Source organism: Molossus molossus, unplaced genomic scaffold, assembly GCF_014108415.1.
Source record: "Molossus molossus isolate mMolMol1 unplaced genomic scaffold, mMolMol1.p scaffold_m16_p_15, whole genome shotgun sequence".
NCBI lineage: Eukaryota > Metazoa > Chordata > Mammalia > Chiroptera > Molossidae > Molossus > Molossus molossus.
The window spans coordinates 64,617,953-64,634,787 of record NW_023425350.1 but is presented as its reverse complement, the minus strand read 5'-3'; the positions used below and the strand labels follow the sequence as shown (position 1 = coordinate 64,634,787).

Genomic DNA, 16,835 nt, shown 5'->3' with positions numbered 1-16,835 from the left:
TTCAGAAACTTGATTAATGGCCTGCCTACTCTTGTACTTTACATTTGAAAAATAAACAGTATCAGATGCTTCTGAGAATAACAAAACAATATGATCACCGAGTCCATTTATTCTCTATCATTTTTACATATAAAAACCTCCAAACAGCCAAGGAAAACATAAATTAGGTAAAGATAAGGAATCTACTTGAAATATCAAATAATTCTATCCAAAATCAAGAGTAGTCCACAAAACGTTAAGAAGGCAGTCAAGAAAAAAACATCAGAAATTACAATAGATTCCCTCTGAAATTGGGCAAAACTATGAAGAAAAAAGTTGGCAATTATTGTCAATTTGTTTATCCTTTTCTCATGGCATGTCTCACATTGTGCTGTAGTTAAGGTAAGGAGCTGTGTCTCACTTATCCTCACAGTCCTTAGTATCTAGCAAAGTACCTAATACATGGTAGCAACTGAAAAAAGGCTGAATAATTTAACGCAGTCAATGTATTCCCAACTCTGGGTAGTCAGTTAGGTCCCAACTCATGCAAGAACATTCATAACTTCATTTTAGCTAATAAGCAGTGAGTAATTAGATGTGTTTTATTAAAATCTGCAAAGCTATTAAATGGTTTTAAGCTTTGAATAACATATTTTAAAAGTATTTAAAAGGCAATTTTGTAGTGAAACAAAAAATACTCTTACAAATAACATAGAAAATAACTGATTTCACTACAGTGACATGGTATTAGTATGGTGAACATTAAGTAATTGGGCACTAATGTTGTGAAATATTTATTAACATAACAACATTACGAAGTGAATTAAAAGAGACCCTGGAACTGGAACTCTGGATGGGAAAGTCATAATGGGCAAGTAGGAGACCATATAGAGAACTGCTATCCCCACTAGACAGGTTCTGGAAAAGGGGGTGGCCTACTGCCCAGCCCTAGGAACAATTACTTCTATCCCAATCTACATGGTGCTGCTGGAAACCAAGGTACATAACTGGTTTAGTCCATGGACTCATTCCCCATTACCCCAAAGGAAATGATGGAATACAAAATTCCATTTCCATCAACTCTCTAAAGCTCTCTAGTCTAGAGTAAAAGAAGGCAAATTATAGCCCTAGGCCAAACTGGGCCAAATTCAGCCACCTTCTGTATTTGCACAGTCTATAAGCTAGGAATGGTTTTTACATTTTTAAATGGTAAACCTAAGTCATATTTCATGACACATGAACATTATATGAAATTAAAATGTCAGTGTCTATAAATAAAAGTTTTAAATGGAACATGGTCGTGCTCATTCATTTACATGTTGCCTACAGCTGCTTTTACACTACAATGGCAGAGTTGACCTCACAGCTTAGCAAGCCACAATCTTTACTACCTGCCTCTTCACAGAGGTATGCTGACCCCTGAGCTAAAAGCATTCTCTGCGTTCTTGGCCGCATCTCCTTTCTCAGAAGTAGGTCTAAGCTTGATAGATGTCCATCTTGGAGCTGTGTTGTCCAAAGTTACATCTTACATATACATAATATAGTGCAACTCATTAGAGTGGGCACGAAGACAAAGTAACAAACTACATGCATAGAGAAGGCACTGACAAGGAAACACAACGCAAATAACATTATAGGCAGCACAGTTCATATCTTTCACCAGACTACTACATCCAATTCTCGGTCACATTATTGAAAGGAAACGAGAACTATAGAAAATTTGAAGGTGGATGGATGAATACCACTAAAAAAATACTAAAAGAAATGGGATGAGTCAGCCCAAAAATAGAAAGGCGAAAAAAGAACTAAAATGAAGGTGTCATACCCTATATTTGTTGACAGGTTAAATTCCTACTAATGAAAGTAATGGCAGCCGGAACTAACAATATTCCACAAAATATCTAATGAATTAAATGTAATTCTTTTTTTTAAACCCTCATGTGAGAATATTTTCCCGTTTATCATCAGATAGAGTGGGAGTGAGGGAGGGAAGGAGGGGGGGGAGAGAGAGAGAGAAAGAGAGAAAGAGAGAAAGAACGATGTGAGAGAGACACATCAAGTGGTTGCCTCCTGCATGACCCTGACCAGGGCTGGGACGAACAGCAACTGAGGTACGTGCCCTTGACCAAAATTGAACCCATGACTCATTGGTCCCTGGGCCAACGCTCTAACTGCTGAGCCAAACAGGCCAGGGCCTTAAATGTGATTCTTAATAAGACTGCCATTCCTACCTTAAGCCATAAACTAGACTCTTAAAAGATAATCACTTGTCAAATATTGTACAAGTCTTCAACCGATGTATTATAGAAATGTTTCTTTTTCAGAAACATCTGGTGTTATGTAACAGAAAAGGTGTGCTATTAATGTCCTAAGGTTCCTAATATTCAAGTAACTAAAAAATAATGTTTGTTTCAAAGCCACATACATGCCTTTCCACAGGACCAAATAGGGGGAAATGGGCTTAGACTGTAGAATGCTACATTAAAGAATACTGGCACTGTGGCATTTTTATTATTCTAAAATAGTGATTTTCAACCTTTTTAAACTCATGGCACACATAAACTAATTACTAAAATTCTGTGGCACACCAAAATATGTATTTTTTTGCCGATCTGACCAAACAATATATATACTTTTGATTCATTCACACTGGACGACTATTGTGTTGGCTGTTGTCATTTTTTTTATTTGAGGATCTAAGGGAAAAGAGATCAGTACCCCTGGCAAATCAAGTATTACATATTTTAAAAATTCTTGCTGCACACGAACTGAAAACCACTCTTCTAAAGATTACTGAGGATAAGGGAATCTTCCCAGGATACTATTCGATTAGAATACTCAGTCTGGAACTACCTGCAAAGAGAGTGGGTCTCATCACCCTGGCCGGGTAGCTCAGTTGGTTACTGTGTCCTCCCAAGAGGCCAAGGTTTCATGTTTGATCCCCAGTCAAGGCACATATAAGAATTAACCAGTAAATGCATAAATAAGTGGAACAACAAATGGATGTATCTCTCTCTCTCCCCGTCCTCTCTCTCTCTCTCTAAAAATCCATTTAAAAATAAAAATAAAAAGGGTGGAGGTAGGTCTAAAACACTGTTCTTCCATTGCTATGATATTGTAATTTTAACTCTCCCAGTTCTTATGAGTAAGAGGGCCTGCAGCCATTGCTCATGTTAATTTTGTCTTGAAGGTGGTCAATGTACACACAAGTACAATCTAAGATAAACTTCAATATTCCAACTTAAAATTTGATTTTAACTTCAATTACAATTTCTTTTATATTACACATAGGGAACATATTTCCATTCAGTAGGAAAATATGGAAAATATGTCTAGGAGCCTAAGTATATTACTATTTCAATGTCCACAGTTGTACAAAGTGAAGTACATTGTATTTCCTGTTCATTTTGTGACTTTCAAAATACACAATCCTTGAACCCAAAATATTCTTTGAGTCAATCTCAACTTTGCAATTAGTAATGCAAACTGTGAAATTTGCTCTCAATATCATTTTAATCAATCTGAGTTTTTAAACCTCAAAATTCTAAGGCCTGTATTTCCCTAAGATTATCCTTCCAACGGGTGTGAAGTACACACTAATGTGACTCACTAAACTTTCTCCACTCTTACATCACCTATACAGGATTTTAAAATCAAGAGTACACAACACTTTCAAGCCACTTCTACAATCTTGCATTAACCTTACCAGGATAAAGTTTTGGCCAAGTCTCTTAATACTTTTTATTTAAAGACCTGTGGCAGTGAAACAAAGAAAACACAATCCCCTCCCCCTTTTCTAAACCATATGGCAGTAAACTGAAGTTAACTTATTTTTTACCAGCGCAACGCCTATACATCGATCTGAACATTTTTCTCTTTGTGCCCTGGGACTGGGCTAGAGCTGTCTACTTATTTACAACTGTACCCCAATCATGTTTTTAAGTCTCAAATCCAAGTCTGATCATTAACAGACCTCACCACGATCATTTACCAAAACCTGGTTTAGGTAGGTGGTGCACGCCGAGAGAGGGGCCCGTGGCCGGCCAGGAGCGAGTCCGGGGCGACCAGGTGACGGAGCAGAGAGTTTGCTCGCCGCGGCCCGGCCGGATCCGCCCCGGGAACTTGGTTACCCGAGCCCAGGGACGCGCCGAGGCCTAGCCGCGAGGCCAGGCGGCAGGGGCTTCCCGTTCCCCGGCCGCAGAGCCTTCCCGCCTGCCCCGCGGTCTGCCGCAGGCAGGAGCACTCGCCGTCGTCTCCCGGCGACTGGACGCGCCCGCCGATCCCGAGCCGGCTCCTCGGTCTCCTGCCTCCGCCTGTGGCCCCGCTCGGCGGCCGCGCCGGGCCCTTCCGGGGTGGCGGGCGCGCTAGGCCGCGCTGGGGCCCACGGCTCCGGGATCGGCCGGGCGGGCCGCGGCGTCTGGTATCAGTCCCAAGGGCCAGGCTCCCGCCGGTAACGGGCCCCGCCGCCTCCCCTCCCCCTCCCCATGACAGTGCAAACCCTCCGGCCGGCCCGGCCGCCCCGCCTCCGGCACCAGGCCCAGCTCAGGGCCGCGGCCGTGGCGGCTACAGCGGCGGCGCCGCGGCTCCCCGCCGACTCTCGCCCGCTCCCGGGCCCGGCGTTTCGGGCCGGCTCGGGCCCGGCCGAAGTCTCCGCTGCCTCCCGGCCGCCCTCCGCGGCGCCCGGCCCGGGAGGGGTAGGCCGAGGCCCAGGCGGTGGGGGTGGGGGCGGGGGCTGCTCACCTTCATGTCGGGACATCCTAGTTCAGACGGTGGCGACGCGGCCCCTCCCGGGCTCCGGCTGCAGTGTCCCCCGCGGGGTCCCGGCACTGCCCGCGCCGGCCGGCCGACTCCCACTCGACTCCCGGGCTCGGCCGCGGGGGCGGGGTGGGCAGGGGAGCGCTCCCGCGGCGGCGGCGGCGGCGGCGGGGAGGCGGCGCGGGGCGGGAATGGGGCCGGGCCTGGCCGGGGCTGAGCTCCTCCAGGAGGCGGGTCCGACGCCACGGCTCCGCCGGCGCCCGCCGTGACTCGGTCACTCTCGGGCCCGCCGGCTCCCGGCTGCGGCGCCGCGCTCCTGAAATCCCGCTCCTCCCCTTCCCCGGCCTACCCCCCGCCCCTCTCCCCCAGCTCCCGGCCGCCGCCTCCTCCTCCTCTGCCTCCGCCTCCGCCTCCTTCCGCCGCCCGCACGGCGGCCCCGCCTCTCGCTGCCCGCGCCGGGCCCAGCCGCCCGGAGGCCCCGCGGCCGGAGGGCGCGGCGGCGGCGGCGGCGGCGGCTCGGGGCGCGGCGCTGGCCCGCGCTCTCCAGCAGGTCGGGGTCCGGCGCTCGAGCCCGGCCTCGGTCTGGCCGCCACGCCGCGCGTAGGGAGGAAGAGGAAATGCCGGGCCGCCCGCGCCGCGGCTCCGGGACACGGCCTGCCCGCGCGGCCCGGGGGACGCCGTCCGCCCCGCCGCCCTCAGCCCCTCCTGGGCCTGCCCGGGTCTGGGCTCAGGGCGCCCTCGCTGCCGGGCCGGGCTGGCCGCCGGCGGCCGCTGCTTCCCGGCCCCTAGCTGCGACTTCGAGGGGCTCCCGCCCGGGGACGGGTGTTTGTTTCATTTTGAGCCAGCACCCCTGCGGGGAAAGGCGGCCGGCCTCCGGTGGTCGTCCGGTGATGCCCGGCGACTCGCGATCGCGAGAGGGCGTGGGCGCCGGAGGAAGCCGGAGGCGGCCGGGTTGGCAGCTGGGTTCCAAGGTCGCCTGCTCGGGAACCATCTTTGGAGACTCGTGCCCGCCAGCCCGGTGTCCGGCGGGACGCGCGCGAAGTTTGTTCCTGCACCTCGGCTCATCTTGAACACTCTGCTTTGAAAACTGGGGTGTGTGTGTGTGCGCGCGCTTTGAAAACTGGGGTGTGTGTGTTTTCCTACCCGCGAACTAGTTTTCCGTTTTCACCTCTCTTTTACATTTTTACCCTCTTCATTGTCAACTTTGTTTCCAGACAAGAATTCAACAGATATTTATACTGCCCCCTACCACGTGTCTGTTGGTAGTGTGGTTTGGTAGAAGTAGATGGTGCTTTGGGATACTCTTTCTGATGTCTTCTGTGTTAACCCGGACAGTTTGTTTAACCTTGCTGAGTGAGCCTCGTTCCTTCTGTTTGGTTTGGTTTGGGTTGTTATTTTAATTTACCCTCTTATATTTGAAATTGTTCTTTTTTTGTCTGTTTGCATAAAATAGAACTGTGACCCTAGACCAAATTCACTGAAATTTGAGCTATAAGATACTGTTTGCTCCAGGGTTACTTTTAATGTCCACCATAACTAGCTGTGTGACCCGGAGCAAATGACTTAACCTCCCTGTGCCTTCTTTAAAATGAGCAAGATTACATATGATAATATTAATAATGACATACTAATAGGTAGATATTTGGGATTAAGTACTAAGATGTATGTATATAAAATATCTAACCCAGGACACAGTAAAAACAGTTTGTTACCCATTTTCATTAAATCTGGTTTTAAGATACTTCCTGATTTCAAAGATATTGAAAAGCTCATCATAGACCTGGCCGGTTTGAGTCAGTGATTAGAGCGTTGGCCTGCAGACCCAAGGGTCTCCCATTCAATTCCCCGTCAAGGACACAGACCTGGGTTGCAAGTTCCATCCCCACCCCAGTGGGGACACGTGGAAGAGGCAACCAACCTATTTGTCACACTCACATTGATGTTCCTCTTCCTTTCTCCCTCTCCCTCTCTTCAAGCGGATTTAAATGAGGATTTTGTCACCAGAAATACTTCCATTGCATGTATGGAGCTTATGTCTGTTTAGTACACCACAGCTGTTGAAAGAAGTTTGTGGGGACCGTAATTGGGGTGGAGAGAACCAGGCTTCAAGCAAGGCTAGCTAACATTTATTTACTGCGTGCATACCCTGTGCCAGCACTTTTCTAAGCATTTTACAGTATTGGTATGTGGTCTTGGGTACCAAACACTGGAGCCTCAATTTCTTGGCCTGTAAAAGTGAAGAGAGCACCCTACAATCTTATGATGAGTAAATGATGTTTGTAAGTATGTTAAGTTATAGGCATTATTATTATTTTTATCCTCACCCAAGGATATTTTTTCCATTTATCATCATATAGAATGGGAGGGAGGAAGGGAGAGGGGGAGAGAGAGAGAGAGAGAAACATCGATGTGTGAGAGAGACACATCAACTGGTTATCTCCTGCACGACCTAACCAGGGCCAGGGTTGAACTGCAACCGAGGTACATGCCCTTTGACTGGAATCGAACCCATGACTCATTGGTCCAAGGGCCTATGTTCTAACTGCTGAGCCAAACTGGCCAGGGCTAGTATTATTTTTAATAATTTGTCTTTATTGATTTTAGAGAGAGAGGCAGAGATAGAAACATCTATGAGAGAGAACATTGATTGGCTGCCTCTTGCATGCACCCCACTGGGGATCAGGCCCACAACATGGGCATGTGCCCTAACTTGGTTCACCACTGAGCTACACCAGCCAGACAAGGCATTATTAATACTATAGTCAGCTAACAATGCTGGAGCCAACAAAAATATGGAACTCCAGGAAGGAATAAAAAAGTATAAAGGTTTTAGTTTGGGGGGTTAGCTAGTTCTGTTAATGAGAACCAACAGGTAACTATCAATTTCAAGGGAATATCAGGTCTTTGACAGTTATTTCATTGTTTATAATCATGCAAAAGTAAGAAAATGAAGATAGTGATTAAAAAAAATTTTTTTTCCTGTTTGAATAAGAGTAAGCAGGAATATTATGGTTATTTGGGGATTTCATTTCCAAAAAAGAGTATTAATTTAAATACTTATACCAAATAGTTCATCAAATAATGTCTGTTCTCCAGAAATGTTTCCTTCAGTCTTCTCTCCCTGTACCTCCTTGAATTCTTTCTTCCATGTCCCTGCTTCACCAACCCATCTTGCATACTCCGGCCCAGTTATGTTCCTTTAAACAAGCTAAGGCATGTCAACACTAGTGGAATCTGAACAAGGTCTATAATCTAATTAATTGTGTTGTCAATTTCTGTGCTTTGCTATTTTCCTGTAGTTTTGTAAGATGTTAGTATTGGAAGGAGCTGGGGCTTGTGTTCATGGACCCTCTCTGCAACTTTCTGGGAGTGTATAATCATTTCAAAGTAAAAGTTAAACTATAGGGACAGAAATCAGGTTAACAGTTGCCTGCAGCCGAGGTAGCAGAGTTTGGGGATCGACGATAAAGAACTTTTTGAGGTGATGAGAATATATTATGTCTTGGTTGTGGCTGTGTTTACTGTATACCTTTGTCATGACACCCAAAAGGGTAAATTTTACTTCTACGTGAATTATATCTCAATGAACCTGACTTAAAAAGGAAAAACAAGTTCTTGTTACCCCAGCATCCTGTGGTCTAGAGGGTGAAATGTAACATATCATATAAGGCCCAATAATCTTTTCCAGCATAATGACTTTTCCTTCCTCTGCCAAAGTACCCTGTGCTTTCTTATTCTGTATTGATTCCTGCCTCTGGGCATTTGCATATGCTCTTCCCTCTGCTTAAACTCTAAGCAGCGGTTCTCAACCTGTGGGTCACGACCTCTTTGGGGGTCAAATGACCCTTTCACAAGGGTCACCTAAGACCGTCGGAAAACACATATTTCCAATGGTGATTCATAGCAGTAGCAAAATTACAGTTATGAAGTAGCAACGAAAATAATTTTATGGTTGGGAGTCACCACAACATGACAAACTGTATTAAAGGGTCGTGGCATTAGGAAGGTTGAGAACCACTGGCTTAGAGGGAGCACAGGAAATACAACCCAAATTCGTATTCCCTGTACTCTGTTAAACCTTCCTTGCCTCTCAGGCATACCAGTAACTTCCTCCTCTGTGTTCACTTGTGCTGTGCTGTAATTTTTAGTTTGCATCTCTTCTCGAAGCTAAACTCTTCCAGATCAGGCAACCCCATGATTCCTTTCTATCTCTGGGATCCAGTGGGTGAATGAATGAATTAATGATTTAAAGCTGGAAGAAAGCTTTCAAAACACATTCTCCACGTGTGGTCCAGGGTCCTCAAGACCCTTTTTAGAGGGTCAGTGAGGTGCTTGGGTTTTCTTGTGTACTTCAAACAGCACAATTCAATAGACTGAATGTCGAAGCAGATAAGAGAATCCAGCTGTCTTCAGTTAAACCAGACATTAAAGGTATTTGCACAAGCACTGTTTCTGCCTGGTTTTCTCTGACGCTGAGATGGCATCCCCGAGGCACAACCTCCTCTCTGAAGACTGTAGGGTTGCTATTAATCATGTGGCATCTTATGAGCTGCACATCAGTGATGCTTATTTATCTATGGCCTGTTATTACAACCAAGACACAGGAGCACCTCTTTTTGCCTCATTCTTTGAAGACCAAGCTGAGGTGAAGAGGGAACATGCAAAGCAATTCCTAAGATATCTAAGAAAACAGGAGAGTAAAATCTGCCTTCTGGTGATAAAGAGGCCTGACATAGATAACTGGGGAACTGGAATACAAGCTCTAGAGTCTGCTCTGGAGTTGGAGAACGAGATAACCAACCTCCTGGAAAACCTGAAGACCATGGCTTCTGCCAACGAGGAAACCAATCTCTTACATTTCATGGGAAAGTACCTGGATAAACAAAAGAGGAACACAAACTACCTGGAACAATAGCTTGCATATCGTAAGAGATTAGAAAAGCAGGCCCAGAAGGAAGACCCTTTTAAAAAGCCTGCTCAAGTGTCAGGTAAAGAGACAGACATCTGAAGGCAACAGAGCAAGTCTTCCCATTGTAGTAGGTCCCAAAATCAGCTACTTAAGAATCTTAATTGTCTCCATTTGACAGAAGATGTCTTTCCTTTATTAGTGTGTGTACAAATAAACCTGTTTTTGCATTATAAAAAAAAGATATTTGCACAGTGTGCCACACTTCCAAATTTTTCTTCTTTTGAAATAGTTACTTTTCTTAAAAATACTTATGTTACTAAGAAATTGTTTTATTTTTAAGAGATTAAAAACTCAATAGATATAATACACATTTTGAAAAGTTCTTTGGCGTCTTCAGTAATTGTTAAGGGTATGAAGGTGTTCTGAAACCAGAAAGTTAGAATCTGCCTTTAAGTAGCGCTGTGGCATAAATGGCCTCATTACAAGCACTTGACTTGCGGGTGCTGTTATATCTTCATTTTACGCGTAAGGTGAGTGAGTCACAGAGAAGTTAATTGACTTGGCCACAAACCTAGTCACTGGCAGAGCCAGGGTTTGAGCCCCTGTGTGTTCCAGAGGCCCTGCTCCTAACTAGTTTCCTGCTGCCTCCCTGGAGACCTAGAAAGGGTGAGAAAGACCCGTGATACCTGGTTACCTCTGCTCTCCATCACCCTCAGTCACATTCCCAGCTTGCCTTGAACTTGCTTTACAGTTTTCATCTCAAATTCTGCCACCCTGAGTATTGTCAAGCCTGGCCTTGCAGAGCCTTGGTTTCCAATCTAACCATGTGCACTGTACCTAAACCCCCCACTCCCCTGTCCTGACCGGATCCCGGCTCATGTATGACTTCCTGTCTTATTAACTATTTTTCCAGTTTTCTTACTTTGCCACTAAATCTACTGTTTTACTTCTTTAGGACCCCAAATCTCTTGATTTTTCTACTTGGCTGTTTTGTTGTTTTTGTTTTGTTTTAACCTCATTCTCTTCCTGACCCAGTGGGTACCCTATGGTCAACTCAAACTATTCTTTTTGGGGGAGTAATCCTCCCCCAAGGATATTTTTCCTTTGATTTTTAGATAGTGGAGTTGGGGGAGGGGGCATCAGGGCACAAGAGACACATCGATTGGTTGCCTCCCACATGACCCCAACCAGGGCCGGGAACCAAACCCAGACTTTCTGGTCCACGGGCTGACGCTCTACCCACGGAGAAAAACCATCAGGGCTCTTTTTTTTAAGTCAACAACTTTTATTATCCTGCACGTATTTCACAGGAAAGGGAACATGGCAAACGGTTCAGGGTGGAATGAAAAAAAAAAAAATGCAAGTTTGAACACGTTGCTCTATTTACATTTGGGAGCAGGCTCTCCCCTACAAGCTGCACCTGTTCACGCTCCTTCGCAGGCACAGCCCGTGGGGCAGCGGGAGCAGCAGCTCTTCTGGCAGGAGGTGCATTTGCAGTCTGCATGTACAGGAGCTGGCACGGGCGGGATCCAGCAGTGAGACAGGCGCAGTTGGAGTCCACTTCTAGCAGAGGTGAGCAGGAGACCCAAAGCAGAGGCAGAGTCATTTGGCTATTGAACACGTGATATCTCAGACTATTCTCATTCATAACTCTCCACTCCTTAGAGCCCTTATTCTCAAGGTTCACCAGCTCTGCAAACTTCCAATCCTGAATCAATTGCGTGGTTCAGTTTCTCCCCACCTATATCCGGGATTGCAGAACACAGTGTGTAAGGAGGTAGGGGGAGTGGAATGGCCCTGGCCAGTTTTGCTCAGCTGTTAGAGCATCAGCCAGTGGACCAAAGGGTCACATGTTCAATTCCTGGTCAGTGTTGTGTGGGAGGCAACCAATCAAGGTGTTTCTCTGTTCTTCCCGTCCACTCTATCTAAAAATCAATAGAAAAATATCCTCAGGTGAGGATTAACAACCAAAAAATGGAAAGTACAGATAATGGGGGGTGGTTAAACAATCTAGTAGGTTGCCCAGCTAGTGTGGCTCAGTAGATATAGCATTGTCCCATGGACTGAGAGTCCAGGTTCAATTCCCAATCAGGGCACATGCCCAGGTTGCAGGCTTGATCCCCAGTGGGAGGCATGCAGAAGGCAACCAGTTGGTGTAACTATCACATTAATGTTTCTCTCCCTCTCTCTCTCACCTGAGGATATTTTTCTATTTATCATCAGATAGAGAGGGAGAGAGAGAAACCATCCATGTGAGAGAGACACATTGACTGGTTGCTTCCCACATGACCTGACCAAGGCCGGGAACAAACCACAACTGAGGTACATACCCTTGACTGGAATTGAATCCTTGACTCATTGGTCTGTGAGCCAGTGCTCTAACCACTGAACCAAACCAGCCAGGGTAATAAAAATATATATATTTTTTAATCTAGTAGGTCAACTTCAGTCCTTATCTTTGATCAGCATGCTCTTTCATTCTCAGATTATTATAAACCTTTACTGCTTAGCTTCAACTGCTTACTCATCCATATGCCCAATAGCTAACCTTCTAATGCACAGAGGAAGTAAAATTCAGAAAACAAAAACTTCCCCTTCCCCCTATGAGCCTCCAGGGGAACATGTGCATCTTGCTGCCTCTGCCATCACTCCCAAAAGATCTGAGATGTCCTTTTTCTAGTTAAATCCCACGTCTGCTTATGATCCCACTTCATGACCATGTTCCTTAAGCCATACCCTTAACATCTGTACTTGCAGCCACTGAACCTCTGCTAGTTCATTTCCCTTGACTGAGAAAACACTCCTTCAACCCTGCACTCCGTCTGGTTACTGCCCTATTGTTTCTCTAGGGTCAAACTTCTTGAAAGCATTGTCACTCCTCTTCCTCAGTTTTTTTTTTTTTTTTAGTCACCCAAGGATATATATTAAAAAAAATTTTTTTTTATCCTCACCTGAAGATATTTTTTTCATTTTTTATTCAGATAGAGTGGGAGGGAGAGAGAGAGAGAAACATCGACATGAAAGGGACACATCGAGTGGCTGCCACCCGCACGACCCAACCAGGGTACATGCCCTTAGCGGGAACCGAACCCAGGTCTCTCCCGACCGCAGGCCGACACTCTAATTGCTGAGCCAAACCGGCCAGGGCTAAAATTTTTTTTCTTTATTGATTTTAGAGAAAGGGAGAAGGAGAGAGAGATAGAAACTTCGATGAGAGAGAACATCGATTGGCTGCCTCCTGCATGCACCTCAACTGGGGATCAGACCCACAACCTGGGCATGACCCCTGACCGGGAATCGAACCAGCAGCCTCTTGATGCACAGGTCAACGCTCGGCCACGGAGCCACACTGGCCGGGCTCCCGAGATAGATAGATAGATAGATAGATAGATAGATAGATAGATAGATATTTTTTTTTTAAGAGAGAGTGGGAGGAAGAGAGGGAGAGAGAGAAAATCGATATTAGAGAAACACATCGGTTGGTTGCCTCCCTCACATGCCCCAGCTGGGGCCAGGGATCAAACTGGCAACCCAGCTATGTGCCTTTGACTAAGAATCAAACCCATGACCATTTGGTGCTTGGACCGATGCTCTAACCACTGAACATCACTGACCAAGATCTCTTCATCAGCTTTATAACCTGTCCTGTGGTTGCTGGTTTTGATGCTGTGGGCCACTCATTTTCTGTGATCTCTCCCCTCCTGTGTTTGTGCTTTTTCTGTATCTCCCTAGGCATCACCGGCAACCTAGTCAGTCATCCAAGATGGAAGCCAGCTCTCATCCTAGACTCCCCTCCCACTTATTTCCCACGGCCAATCAGTCACCAGTGAGTTTTATGCGTTAAACATTGGTCAGGTTCACCCCTTTCCGTTACCGTGGCCACCAAACCATTCCAGTCTCCTTGAGACTCAGAGTGGTCTTGGTACCTCACTGACAATCATACTGCCTTCCACAGTCCTTCCTATGGCTTTCCAGTTAGCTCTTTTGACTAAAATTTTAAAACCATAAATGTAATACATGCTCATTAGAGAAAATTTGGAAAATACAGAAAAACATAGAGAAAAAATGAGAAATCATTTATAACCTTACCACCCAGAGATAAATACTGTTATGTTTGGAAGTGTTTCCTTGCTATTGTCTTTGTTCAGAATCATAAATTGGGTCATATTCTTCCACTGCTTAAAGCCCTTTAGTGGCTCACTTTCAATGCTCCCATCTCTTACAGACTAACTCAAATTCCTAGCAGAGTCTAAAGTCTTTGCAGGGTCAGTCTCTACTTCAGCTTGTCTTCTGCCCCCCGCCGTGTGGCCAGTCTCAGACGGGTTGCCCTGGCTGCAGGGTGGTCTCTCTTTTTAATTTTTTTGGTACCTGCCCCTAGTGGGAACCCAACCCGGGACTCTCTGGTCCACAGGCCGATGCTCCAACTGCTGAGCCAAACCAGCCAGGACCAGGGTGGTCTCTCTTTCCTGCCTCAGGGCCTCTGGAGTGTTTGTACCTGATTTGTCATATGGTAACTTAATCTAAAATCACCTCGGAGAAGCCTTTCCTGAACACTCTACCCAATATCACAGCCCTCTCCCCACTGTTTTTTTTTTTTTTAATCTTGTTTTTATTTTCTTAATATTTATTCACATGACTTATTATAACCATTCCAAAACAGATTGGAATGCCATAGACTTACCCATTCCTTGATACAGCAATCCAGCTTCAACTCATTTCATCTCTTTAAATCATGATTGATATATGCAAAGATTTTAGATCTGAGGATGTTTACCACAATGTCCTTTTTAGTATTTAAAATTGAGGATAACCTAAATAAATTGTGGTTTATTCAACCCCAAAGTAGCTAGAGATATATTTGTGGTATATTTTCGGTAAAAAAAAAAAAAGCAGATTTCAGCCCAGCTGTGTGGCTCAGTGGTTGAGATTCGACCCATGCACCAAGAAGTCGCCGGTTCAATTCCTGGTTGGGGCACATGCCCAAGTTGTGGGCCTGATCCCCAGTGGGGGACATGCAGGGGACAGCCAATCGATGTTCTCTCTCATCATTGTTTCTATCTCTCTCCCCCTCTCCCTTCCTCTCTCTCTAAAATCAATAAAGAAAAAATAAAAATAAAGAAAAGCATGTTTCAAACATATACCAATCTTTTTCTAAGTGAAGTATATATAGCATGATACCATATCTGTTGTTTTATTTTGGGGAAGTTTTTTTGGTATGTGCCCCTAGTAAGAACTGAACCTGGGACTCTCTGGTCTGCAGGCCAATGCTCCAACCGCTGAGCCAAACCAGCCAGGGCCATATCTGATTTTTAATAAAGCAAATGGATGGATGTCAGACTCTTTAGGGTTCAATATGGACAATTTGTGTTATTTGTTTAATTTGTACATATTTATTGAGAGTTCTGTGTCTACAGAGGACACAGGATGAAAAAAGCATGTCCCCATGTTTGAGGCATTTACATTCTGGTGATAAAATTAATTTAATTGCCATTCTGATGAATGTTAAGGGTGTCTTGAGAACTTATGATGTGGATATAAAAGGCCTTTTCCCCTTTAATTTTGAAATTTTCCATAACAAACATGTACTAGTTTCATAGCCCTTTTGTTTCTTTTTTTCTTTCTTTTTATGTTTAAAGAAGCTTGGCATTGAGATAAATGGGAGGTAAAAGGTAGTAAGTGGAGGGGAGCCCAGAGTAAAGGGGCACTCCAGAGTGTTTAGAGACAGAGGAAGAGTGTGTGTGTGCACTTGTGTTCCTGTCTGTGTACAAGGGGGCAGGGGGAGGATGGAAGAGTGAGGAGGAGCCCAGCCCAGACGTGATGAGCTTTCACCAGTAGGCAAGACACCTCATGCTGTGCTGACAGTCTTTTTTTTTTTTTTCCTCACCTGAGGACATTTTTCCATTTTTTGTTCAGATAGAGCGGGAGGGAGAGAGAGGAAGAGAGAGAAAGAGAAACAACAATGTGAAAGGGACACATCCAGTGGCTGCCTCCCACACGACCCAACCAGGGTCGGGGACAAACTGCAACCAAGGTTGCAAACTGCATGCCCTTAGCGGAACTGAACCCTGGTCTCTCTGGGGTCTCTCTGGGCCGCAGGCCGACGCTCTAACCGCTGAGCCAATCCGGCCAGGGCTGTGCTCACAGTCTTCAATAGAGATAAAGTCAGTTGGGTAGAGCAGGAAGCTCTGGCAATCATTTCTCATGGCCTTCATTTTCTCAAAGTGGAAGGTAAGGTCATGCCCTTTTGTGCCTCTGTGTCTGGTAAGTTTCTACTGCTTTCTCCTTTAAAAATCAAAGTAGAGCTCTGGCCAGTTTGGCTCAGTGGTTAGATTATCGGCCTTCGGTCCCGAGAGACCCGGCTTCGGTTCTCGCTAAGGGCACGTACCTCCCTCGGTTGCGGTTTGTCCCCAGCCTCGGTTGGGTCATGTGGGTGGCAGCCACTCGATGTGTCCCTTTCACCTCGATGTTTCTCTCTCTCTCTCTCTCTCTCTCTCTCTCTCTCTCTCTCTTCCTCTCTCTCCCTCCCACTCTATCTGAACAAAAGAAATGGAGAAATGTCCTTGGGTGAGGATAAAAAAAAAAATCAAAGTAGACCCCTGCCTTTGGGAGCCACTCTCTGAGCCCTTCCTTCTAGTGTGCTGGGGCCACTTCTGGTAGGATCACCTTGGTGGGGGCTGGGGAAGGGGGCACTGGTTAAGGCTTCAGAGTCCTCGAGCACTTTCACACTAACTGGATCAGAATTTCTGAGGGGTGGGGCCCAAGGATCTGCATTTGAAAGACCCCCCCCCCCCCAGGGATCCTAATGGTGCAATAAAGTTGGAAAACTACCCCAGGAAGTGCTCCCAATTCATTTTACAGTTCTCCATTATTGCAATTAAACTATGTCCTCTGCCCACCTTGCTGCCCTGGGGACGGAGTGTCTCTGTGTCTCTGTTTACATGCTTCCAGCACAGCGCTACACTTGGCTCTCGCAGTGGGCTTGGGCGCTTACTTGTGAAATGAATGATGTGCCCAGAACCAGAGCCCAGGTGACCTGATCCCCAGATGTGCTTTTGCTGTCAACATGTTTTATCTCCATAAGCTGCCAAATTTTTTTGTGAAAACATTTCTTGCTCCAATAAGACAGGCCGGTAAGGCAGGACAAGTGGAACAGGGAGTCTGAGACAGATAGCTGAGCAAACTGATAGAGTGA

The 16,835-nt window shown here is 45.9% G+C and overlaps 2 protein-coding genes across 4 annotated transcripts in view; one reads left to right on the top strand and one right to left on the bottom strand.

The window, feature by feature from the left end:
* The window catches only part of KCMF1 (potassium channel modulatory factor 1), an 81,602-nt gene extending 76,795 nt beyond the window's left edge, over positions 1-4,807 (bottom strand). The window contains exon 1 of one of the 3 annotated variants that reach the window (XM_036262537.1): positions 4,720-4,807. In XM_036262537.1, coding sequence (XP_036118430.1) covers positions 4,720-4,735 — 16 coding nt within the window. In that variant the 5' untranslated portion in view covers positions 4,736-4,807. Of the gene's footprint in view, positions 1-2,832; positions 3,234-3,952; positions 4,009-4,719 lie in introns of those variants that run through there. The other 2 variants (XM_036262538.1, XM_036262536.1) reach the window with 2 other exon arrangements.
* A 3,868-nt stretch (positions 4,808-8,675) lies between these two features.
* On the top strand, positions 8,676-9,853 carry LOC118631236 (ferritin, heavy subunit-like). The gene has a single exon (XM_036263554.1). It carries the CDS (start codon positions 9,212-9,214, stop codon positions 9,647-9,649), a length of 438 nt encoding a protein of 145 aa, XP_036119447.1. The 5' UTR covers positions 8,676-9,211; the 3' UTR covers positions 9,650-9,853.
* Positions 9,854-16,835: the final 6,982 nt, after the last annotated feature.